Below are 11574 nucleotides of genomic sequence, written 5' to 3'. Positions count from 1 at the left end.
GCCGGCGGCGTTTGGCCGCTGCACGGCGGCGGCGCTGGGCGGGAAATCTGCAAGGCGGCGGCGGCGGCGGCGGCTCAAGGCAGCGCTATGTCGTAAGTGCCGGGCAGGGGCTCCGCTTGCAGCCCCTTCCCTCGCGGCCGCGGCCCCTGAAGGGAGCGCGAGCGGCCGTTGGAGCGCGCGCGACCGTTGGGCGACCGTTGGCGGGGGGAGGGAGAGGGGGAGCGGGCAGCCGTTGGCGCGAGGGCCGCTGTGAGGCTCTGAGGGAGGGAGGATATTTTATTTTATTTATCTTGTTTTCCTCACTTTTTTTTTCCTTCTTTTTCATTTTCCTTGGGCCCCAGGAAATTTTGAACGTGAGGGTTTCGCAGGACAGGACCTTGCCTCAGTGGAGTTTGGTGGCTTTGGGATGGGTGAACTCATAGTCTGTCCTCTGCTTGCCCACCTTCCTCCTTATCTTATTTGTTCATCTCCACATGAGTGCGAAGCCCACGAGCACTGGTGGTAGGGGCTGACAAAGGGGTAGAAGTCGCTTGGTGTAGGTGGCTTGTGCTGAATTAACGCTTGGGGTTTGTGCTGTTTTCCACTTATTGTGTCCATTTTCCGTTAGATTTGCCTACTCAAATAGTACTCTATTTGGCTATACTCTCTTATTATCACTCTTATTCTTTGCAATTTATAAAGCGATGGGCTGAATAAAAGACTAGTGCTATTTCTGTTTATCTTTGTYCTTTGTGGAATTATGAAGAACAACAACAAAACTGTGTAGGGCTAATTTCAGCCCTACAAGTGAGGCCGTGAGTACCCCCCTGCCATCTGTGCCTAGATTTAGGCTATTTACATCCTCTTATGCAGCTTCAAAGATAACTGTTATGTTAGATTTAAGGTAGTTTCCAAGTTCTGCCAGTCTTTCTCTTGGTCATTTGAAATTAACCGTGCCAGAGAGTAGTTATGCAAGGTTTCTTATGTAAAACATGAGCTTTGATTTTTTTTTTCAAGTCTGTTTCCTGTTAGTTGTTTGTTGAGCTTAATTAGTATTTAATCTGAATGTGGGAAATAACTGCATATACTTTCTGTTTTTCCAATTAATGGAATGTTTTTTGCTACAATTTTGAAGTTAAATCAATACAAAAGTAGCATAGCGTTATTTTTCCAGTGATCACAGAAGCTTAAGAGGAAATTAACTGAAGGGCCCTCAAAATGCATTGCAATAATCCCTTATGTATTTTTAATGAGAGGGAATATAACCAAATTGCTGACTCAGGTATTCTTTTTGCGTGTGATGGGAACCTGCTACACCTGTGTGCAACTGTTTCCATTCCATTCATTCATAAGTGAATTATGAAGGAGGTAAAGTCACAGATATATGTAGAGTTAAAAAGTATCTATATAAATTCTGTTTCCATAGAGAAAGTTAAATTGCACACCTAGACTCTCATTGCTGAGTAGTTTCTTGGATAAGTTGTTTCATCTAAACACTCGTCAGGTGAGTAAAGATCTACCAGAATCAGTAAAAGACTGACAGTGTGGCCCACAGTGTTAGATTAACAATATGCTATACCAATTGTATGCATTCTTTTAATATGATAAATATTATGGGCAAAATGCTCATTGTTGGGATATGCAGCAGGCTTTAGAGGTGTACCATCATACTTTGCATAGTCAAGAAAAAAAAAAAAAAGTAGGGACTTTTTGAACTGATTTATAGGTAGGAAAAATAGATAAGCAACTTCCACCTTTCTGTTTCCTTCTCTTATTCCAATTTTCACCTTTGATTCTACTCCAGACCCCTTGTAAGGCTTGTGAAAACTAAACTGAATCTGGGGCTCTTCCTCATTGCACTTTCTAAAATATTTTAGAAACTTTGCTCATACTGTAGATGCATGTGTAGGTTTTTCTCCATGTTATCTTTAGACAGATCTGAGAGAAAAGCCTTTGGTCAACTGAGTCTTCCTGTTAGATGCCTGTATGAGTTGTGTTCCATTGGTTTCAGCCAGGGAGCAAGTGTAGATGGAAAGAGCACAAAAGTTAACTTATTTTGAGTGATTGACAGGTCCCTAGAGATTTTCCTGCTCACAGAAGAGGTAACTTGTAATAGCCCAGGAGCAAATAAGACAACTGAGTTGGATGGAATCCATCTCTTCCTCTGGAGAAATTGGGGTTAAGTCAACTTCATAAAGCACAAACTGCCCCCTCTGCAGCTCTTTCCCATGGTGAGGTATTTGCCTACAACAAGGCTGCCCTTGGCCCAAGTATTTGCAGTGGTTTTGCAGGCCAGCAGAGGGAAATCTGGGCTCTCTGCAGCTTCACTGCCTAACCCAATATTTGACAGACTTGAAATAACAATCTTGACCACTCCACATTTTTTTTCCCTAAGACTTTTTCTAAATGTTTATAATTTAGTCAGATTTTCATGTAGTTTCTCGTATATCTTCATCCTAAAGCTATGTTGAGACCCAGATTCTGCTTTACTTTGGCTTCCAGCTTCTTTGAGGTCCATCATAAAAACTTCCATCATAACATGCCTTAGTATAACATGCAAATGCATTGGCCCCTGGAGCACCCTTGCAGAGTAGGTGTTTTAATAAATATAATGTTTCTCTGCTGCCACTGGGGTGGAAGATGTAATGGAGTCTGCATTCCTTAAGCAATATGAGTTGCTGTTTAAAAAAAGAAATACACTATAAAGAATTCCATCAAACTGTTACAGCTTTAACTGCTCTTTGGCAAGAAATCCAGTTGCTTTTTTTGTATAGGAAAATTAAATGTTACCTGTTTACTTGGCTATTTTGTGAGATTTTTAAATCCCTTTTAAAAATAGATAATGCCATCCTCCTTTTAATAATTGTAAAAACATTTGCCCATAACACCATTTCCTACATTATATTTCAAAGATGTATTTTCATTCTATTTTTTTTTAATGCTTTATTTCACACTTTTGGAATAATAAAATAAATTAAAAGAGGATGTTTATGGAATGAGCTCAACAATTACTATGGGACAAAACATTCTTTTCTGAGATGAAAACTGAACTGAGTTCTAGAAATATGATGTGTTATATGTATTTAATGGAGACTGTCTTTATAAAGACTTTGGCTCCTCATTTTATAAAATGCTTAAAACTGTTGTTAAGATTTAAGAATGTGCTTAAAAAGTTTCCGTTGTCTCTGGGAAAAATAGTCTTAATTTATGTTGACCTTTCTTTCCTTTGAGTATTTAGTCTGCATTCAATAAAATTTTGATGACTGCTCTTTAGAAGACAGCTGTACGATATAAAGTATTATAAATATTCAGCTTTCCTCTCCTAGCGTTGCCATTAACAGCTGGGCATCCAGTTCAGCAGAGCAGATTTTGCAGAGAGAGCTTGGCATGTTCCTGAATCAGTATAGTGAAGAAGACTAGAAACTATTTTCTAATGGTTTGGGGACCTGTAAAGACATAGAGCATCTGTTCCCCAGTTAAGTCATAGCCTGGTAGCACTGAATCATGTTAAGAGCTAAAATGATGGGAAGAACTACTTTTTTCACCTTGGCTGTACCTGAGTTTTAAATGCCTAATACATTATTTCTGCTAATAGCAAAATAATTTCAACACTTGCTCAGAAGGTATGTAAAAGATAATTATCTTGTTTTTCTTTATTTTTTTATCTGTAGTCTTTGAGAAAGAGAGAAATATACATTTTAATAGAGTCCTGTGCAATTTCCCTTCAGTGTCTTCTTTTTATTTGTGGTATAAAGAATTGGATTTTCTTATGCAAACACTTTACCCTTCTAAATAAGCAATGTTTTTATTATGTAGTATTTAAACTAGTTACGTATTTGCTTTAGATGACATTAGTTTTCTTATATACTATAAAAAATGTAATGCATGTATGAGAAGGATAAATGACTTTACTGATTATAGACCTTACCACCAGAAGTCTTTGTGCCTAGGTGTTCATAAAACTTGTCCATATCTTTCTCTTGTAGAGTTAAGAGAGCACTGAAGTTGGACACTATTAAAAAAGATAATGTGAGTATTTTGTGTATGGGATCATCTGGGGAGCTGTATATATATGTATATATATTTAGAGAGAGAAAATGATATTTCATTAGAACCATGTTTATAGTGTCACAGATTGGATGTTGTCTAGAAAAATCTCAGCAAGGCACAAAATTATCGCTGAAAATCTTAGAATAAAATTTATCATGTTCCATTTGTCATAGAATTGCCTGGCTTTAAATAATGTGTGTTTGCGCGAGTGGGTTGAAAGTAACAGGAGAAATATGCATGCTTTTATTACCTTCACTATTTACCCAAGAGCTGAATGAGTTAGGATCCTTCATGAAATCATTTATTAGAAATTAGCTCTATTATACTGGAAGCAAATGTTCTGTCATGTAATTGTACATGTAACAATATGGAATTATGATAATGCTGTAATCTGCATATTATAAACTCCAAAATTGAAATGAAAACATTAAAGGCATTTTCATGACAAGGATATAATTACCTCCCTCAGCTAGTCTGACATAATGGAACAATAAAATGCTAACACTGCCATGAATTTCACCACAGTTATCACAATAAAAATAAAATTGTACTGTTGCTATTATTTTTTGTAAATGCAGCTATACTATGCTCCCAGTACCCGCATGTCGTGACATATGTCAGTTTATTATCCACTCCTATCAACAGTGGGTGTTGCTGCAAACACCCAGACAGAGGAGCTTGTAGTGTTTAAGGGAAGGAAAAAATTGGAAGAGCATATCAAGAGAAATAGCTAGTCAGTAAATGAGTTTCCAATAAATCTCCACATCTATGTCATTTTAGAGAGATTTGTTTATATGCAGTACCTATTTGGAGGTCTCTCTGGGTATTTAACAAACTAGAAATTTGCAATTTAAAAAATTTGCTACTTTTTTTTTTATTTAAACGAAAGTAGCGAAATACCGCAGTGGCACTAAAAAAAATCATTAAGAATTTAATTAGCAGCTTAGTGTACTATTACCCAACTTGTTCTGCTCAGAATGCAGCTGTGACTGTAATTTTGCATCTGTTTCTCAGGTTCTGGTAATATTTTTGTAGATGAGTGGTCCAGCTGAAATTACACCCTTTTTTTTTCTTCCTTAAATCTATTTCTCTTTCTTCTTCCCTTGCCTTCTTCTCCCCGCTCCACCAAATACTCTGAAATTTTGGCAAGGCCAAGAGCAAGGCTGCAACAAAAACAATCTTCACTTAGATTATAAGAATATGTGTATTTATGTGGAAATAGGGGAAAAATGCAGTATTATGTTTCAGGGCTTCAGGACATTTATATCAACTGCTAACTGTTGGAAATTAAGCAGAAAACTTCTCTGAGTTACATAGTAGTCCATTATACTTGTTAGTGCAATTCATATTCCTAGTTTTATATTTACTACCTCTGTAATGTATACCTTTAGGAACTTCCTTTTCATTATAATATCTCATCAGCTTAATTATATAAAATTAATATTTTCTGTCAGTAATTTATGAAGCAATTAAATGTAATTTCTAGGACTTGGGTTTTTAGTGAGTTGCAGCAGCTTCAACAGAGTTTTCACCTCTGTGTTTGCAGCTTTGGAATCTGAATTTGATCCCGATATGACTCAAGACTCTCACAAGTCTTGCCTAGTGAATCTCATTATTGCTATTAAAAAAAAAAAAAAATGTTTCTTCCACCTGGCCACCATGCTTCTGCTTTTGAAATCTCAAATTGCTATAGTTAAACTTTCCAGGTTGATGTTTGTGAGAGATGTCAACCTGTGAAGGAACCTATGAGAATTTTCTTTCCATGCTGTGCAGTATTCTTGACTCATTGGCTCACAAACAAGGCCCCAGTACAGTCTTCTCCCAAATTATGCAAGCAATTCCTGTGGTGAGAAATCCTAGTTAGGCTTGAATTTAAAAAATATTTTCCTTTTGTTTTATCTGGTTTAAAGAAAAAGAAGTAGTATGAGGCTCTTTCTCGAGCAAAACAGGACAACACATGAGTATGAAAGGGGAATGCGTGGGTAATTTGACATTGCAGAGAAAATGACCATAAACAAAACAGAAATAACAATTTGCTTATTTTTTTTGACTTGGCTTCCAAATGTTTTCTTTGATGAATATGAAGTGAGGATCTGGATTTTATGTTTTACTCATGACATTGAAATGGTATAAGTAGAACCTACTACATTGTTTTCTGACAATATATGAATTTTAAAGAGATTATAGATTAATCATATTTAATAAAGCTTACAGTGAATAACTATATGCAATTCAGTGACAGTTGTGAGTGACGTGAAGAAGACAAGTGATACATAATCAATTTTATAGAGCTCTGAGAGAAAATTCTCTGCTTTAGGAAGACCAGTCTTGTATGGAAGCCACAGGTTATTTGCCTGGTGATTGATCTCCTTGAAATGAAAAAGTTGGGCAGAAGGAGAATGTTGCCATTTGTCAAGCTTGTTATCAGTTGAATATTTCTGCCCATTTGTTTAATTTTTAAATCAGCTGGTATCATTATTCCTTTCAGTCTAGGTCTGGTAGTATGTGTATTGCTTAATATTTAAAGTTGATTTACATGTAAGCCCACCTGGTCACTAGATCGGCAGTTTCTGAGAGTGTAAGGTGCTGCTGACCCCACTGGAGTCACCTCTGCGTGCTACATGTGTTCCGTTTTTCTGGGCTTTGCCTTTTTCGTATGGTCGTTAATGATGTTACTTAAAACCCCTAGACTTTCCTGGAGGAAAGCAAGTTGGTGCTCGAATTGTTGCTCTTGATGTGCAGACAAATGTTTTCCTGAGTGTTATTGTAACAAAATTAGTTTWTCAGAGTTGCAATTCAGCAGCCAGTCTATGGAGTAAACTGTGTTCCAGAGAAGCCAAGTTAATATTTTAGAAATATAGACTTGTGGTTTTTTTTCTGAAATAACTTCTCTGTGTAATCCTTTTATGTCGCTAGAGACACTGAAATCTTGAAATAGAGAGGGGAGAAGTGGTGTTTTTAATCAACTCTTCGCGGGAGAGACTAATTAAGCTTTGTTTAGAAAATCATTCTAATAAGTATTATTAGTTATATTCATTACATAATTTGTACTATTAATTATAATAATTATCACATGATAGAATTAAAATCTAAAGATGCTTGTAGTTGATTTTTCAGGAGTCACATTTCAACACTGTGGGGAAAAATAAAGCTTTTTTTTTTTCTTTTTTTTTCTTTTTTTTTGTTTTTTTAATTACTACTTTTCCAGAAAGTATTTTTGTCAGAATACCTAATCTCTGGAAGCTACTTTAAAATACATACATATATATATACACACATATATACATACATATACATACATATATATACATATATATACACATACATATACATATATACACACACATATATAAATAAAAAATATATATACACACACACATATACACATACATACATATGTATTTATATATATATATTTGACTTGGGAAGCTATAGATTGAATGGCTTAATTTTTGTGTAAAACTAATTTCATATTTGTATGTACATTCAGAAAATGGAAGTACATAAAGTTAGGAATTATTTGGACAAAATATTACCAAATAAATATTAAGAGAGGCTTTGACTAGTTTGGTTTCAACACATAAACCTTCTTTTAGGGAGGGTGAAAATCAAAATGTATTTGTTTGCAAAAGGACAGCTTATAAACATTGTAGGCACAAGGGATATGGATGGTCTGTTTTCTTTAGCCAGTATTAACCTGGATTATTTTACTGCATTGTAGGTATCTGAAGCAACGCCCTTGAAGACCAAAAAGAAGAATCTGAATTCCTACTCTCCAACAACAGGAACATGCCAAATGAGTCCATTTTCATCTCCCACAAGTCATAATGTACAAAATCTCAAAAATGGTCCATCAAATGGTTAGTTGAACATTCTGGCTTTCTTACTGCAACACTTTTCTGGTTATTGGCTTGGTTTAGTAATTTATGTCTCATATAGTATATTTGATTTCTTGTTCCTCTTAAAGAATTTACATCTTTTGTGGTAAAGCTAGTGGTGATCTTTAGATCTCCTGTATTTTGACTATGGTTTTTTTTTTTGCGGGGTGGGTTAATGATCACTGTGAAACAAGTTTTGCCTTATGTTGATCCAAGTCAAAGTATTTTGTATGACTTTGGCTGAGGGAAAACAAACAAAAAAATCTGCAACTGGCRTTTTTGCCGATAATTATATCAATGCCTTAGAAGTTCGGCATGTTTATGCTAACAATGTCCTACTGATAACTTGCTGGGTTTTTTTGTTGGACATGTCTCCATTCATTTACACAGTCATGATTTTAATATAAATAAACTGATTTTTTTTAGAAATATTTCTTCAGTAGATCATACTTGCTTTTATATAGACATAGGTTATTTTTTTTAAGGGCTAAGAAACCATTAGATCATCTGGTGTGACTTTATTCAATAAAAAGAAAAAACAATCTTTCTCTGCCCARTATCATTTGCTTTATAGAAAATGGTTAAATCTTGATTTGAAGGCTTTGAAAGACTAAAAATATCCATCACTTCCCTTGTTAGTAAGTTTTTTGTTTAATTGCCTTCATTATATAAAAAAAAACCCTATATATATATATATATAGAATTATATATATTCTCCTGTCTTACTTGAATTTGTCTAATTTTCAGCTATCAGTTCTTATTATGCCTTTTTGTTGGGTTAAGGAGCTCTTTATGCCCCATATATTTTGGAATTTATGTGCAGTAATTGAGTTTCACTAACATTCATGAATTATGATGAGTAGAAATATTCTGAGCAGGATAGAATAACCCCTATTTGAAATTTATCTAGATATCTGGAAATTTTTGCACTAGGTGTTGCATGATATTCTCCCATAATGGATCTGCAAAAATGAGTACTTTGGGAAGTGGGGGAGGATTTCTTGTGTTTTAGTTCTTTTTTTTTTCATAAAATTGGGATTTTTTTTAAAGGAATGCAAATCAGATTAAAAGAAATGTATTCAAGAAATGTTGGGATCTGTCAAAACTGGTCAAACTAAAAAGGAAATTACTTGAAGCTTGCAAGTTATAAATACTAGAATCTGAGAGCTTCTCATCCTTTTCCTTATTAAAAATAGCAGACTATTGGGGAAAGCATTGAAACATCAGGTGTTTTTTGCTATTATAGCTGCATTTTTTTTCTGATTAGTGGTCATGATAGTAAATGATAGTAAGCAGGAAATGTTCTACTTTTTATTGTACTGCCATTTTTCCTTTTAACCTGTCTTTGTGTGTTCCTGTTTGTTAAGCACTTCTAACTGGAGAGTTACGTACTCCTTACAGTTCAAATCAAGTTAGTTAGCAGTCTAACCCCACTGTTTTTCAAGCTCTTCTAACTGTGGAAAACAACTCTTCTATTGACCAGTGTGGTGACTTAGTTTGTAAGGGAACTTTCAGTTTTGACATGTAAATTTACATCTACTTTGTTTTTTCTGCAAAGAAAAGGGTATTTTCAAAGTATTTCCAGGTCGGAAGTCTAGGACGGTCTCTTCATAAGTAATGAGATTTTGTATTTCCAGCCTCAAGATTTGAAAGTATTTCCTGAGTGGCCTGAGAAACCTATGGTTTGTGGTTATTGTTTGTTTTTACCCACATCCCTTGCTAAACATGTATTTCTGTTCATCTTGTACAAAGAAACGCTTCAAAACGGAAGGTTGTCAAGCAATTTCTCTAGTAAATCAGAGATAGGGCTCTTGTTAGCCCTATCAGTTAATATGCCCACACTGGCATCAGTGATGTCACAGGTCAGTTCTTTTCCCTAATTTGGTTTATTATTTTGTCATGATGAGACATGACAAAATGTCATATAATCTGACTGTATTTCCATACTGAAATTAAGTATGGACATAAGGGAGTGTTCTTTTTGCCTATAAAAAGACAGATCATGTGTTCATAGCTGACATTTAGATGGGTAATTATTTGGTAATATAGCTGTAGCCATGTGTCTTCCTCTGTTCGTATAGCTAGAAGATGGTGGTATGGACTTTCTCTCATATCACAGATTTCAAGCTGTTCTTTAAACCCACTATTTCACTTCTCCTTCTGAAAAAAAAAAACACTTTTATTTCAAGTATTCAGATATTTTAATGGATGATGCATAAGGTGATAGCCATTTCTTCTGTTTTTCTGTGATCGGTATGTTAGAACACAACAGAACAAGACCTTCTTGCAAATGAGCACCCTTAGCTATAAAGACTTATTTTACAGTGTGTGAAGTATGCAAAGTTGCATGTGTAAATGTGCTCTCTTTGAGGAGACAGATGGAAGTTACCTGTCTTATGAACATGACTTTTTTTTTGAATAATGGTATGCAGAAGTGCTTCAAAGAAGACTAAATAGCCAGACAATGCTAAGATTGTTCAAAAATAAACACTTATTTTACAGGAAGACATGAACCACCCCTATTGTAAGACAGTTTGCCTTTATGGTGTTGCACTGTCTTGTTGAGCTGCCTGATAATTTGTATATTCATTGGAAAAGTACCCAGAATCCTATAACCCATTTATTTCATAAATTTTTAAAATAACAGACTATTAAATCTTCACCAGTTCCTCACCATTGTTGGCTGGTATATTTTTAAGATTTATTTTAAATGAATTTACTTATATCCAAATCAATCTAGGAGTCTGCCCTTCCATAGTACTGGTCTAACAGCAATTTCGGTTGGATAATTGATGGCTGATTTAAATGCAAGTTCTAGCGTACTTAGATTTAAAATGAAATCTTTCGAGGTCTTAACCTTTAGCTACTATAGTGGAACAGCTTAAACTTTTATAGCACCTTGTCATTCTGAGAAATTTCTAAACGTTTTACAAAATATTAAAATTAAAACTTAATCCATCCTTGAATGCTGATACTTGTATGTAATAACTTGAATCTAGCAAGAAGAACTCTGAGCTTAATACTTTGTGTAGTCTCTCTTTTTCAGTCTGGTGTTACAAAGGAGGCATATTACTGGGAAGGGTGGAAAGCACCTCACTGCAGAGTCTGTTCTAAATTGATGCATTTATTAAGTACCCAATTAAGACCTGTTGTAGTTCCCTCCAAGTCTTTCCCATCGGGCTGCATTTCAGTTTACAACTGGCTCCACTTGACGTGTTGAAAGGGGACCACATAGATTGTGTGAAGCAGAACACCCTCAATAGTTAGAGCTACACTAGTTCCAATAGATTCATCACAGACTTCTGGACTGTGGGCTCCTATCAAGTTTTCATTAATCATTCTTAATGAATCAATCTTTCATTATTCATTCTTAATGAATCAATCTTTCATTAATCCACCAAGCTGGGTGGAGTGGCCGACACTCCGGAGGGCTGTGCTGCCATCCAGAGGGACCTGGACAGGCTGGTGAGTTGGGCAGAGAGGAACCTCATGAGGTTCAATTAGGATAAGTGCAGGGTCCTTCACCTGGGGAGGAATAACCCCAGGCATCAGTACAGATTAGGGGTGGACCTGCTGGAAAGCACCTCCACGGAGAGGGACCTGGGAGTCCTGGTTGACACTACGTTAACCATGAGTGAGCAGTGTGCCCTCGTGGCCAAGAAGGCCA

General features: G+C 35.7%; 1 protein-coding gene across 1 annotated transcript in view; it reads left to right on the top strand.

The window, feature by feature from the left end:
- The first annotated feature begins 71 nt into the window (after positions 1–71).
- Positions 72–11574, top strand: part of ITGB3BP (integrin subunit beta 3 binding protein) — a 29256-nt gene continuing 17753 nt past the window's right edge. Inside the window, exons 1-3 of the mRNA XM_026037194.1 lie at positions 72–92; positions 3966–4008; positions 7751–7889. Of these exons, the coding sequence (XP_025892979.1) occupies positions 88–92; positions 3966–4008; positions 7751–7889 (187 nt within the window). The 5' untranslated portion in view covers positions 72–87. The remainder of the gene's footprint in view (positions 93–3965; positions 4009–7750; positions 7890–11574) is intronic.

The sequence above is a fragment of the Nothoprocta perdicaria genome, unplaced genomic scaffold, assembly GCF_003342845.1.
Source record: "Nothoprocta perdicaria isolate Ctin4 unplaced genomic scaffold, notPer1 scaffold_191, whole genome shotgun sequence".
Classification (NCBI taxonomy): Eukaryota; Metazoa; Chordata; class Aves; order Tinamiformes; family Tinamidae; genus Nothoprocta; species Nothoprocta perdicaria.
This window is presented reverse-complemented; position numbering and strand designations above follow the sequence as displayed.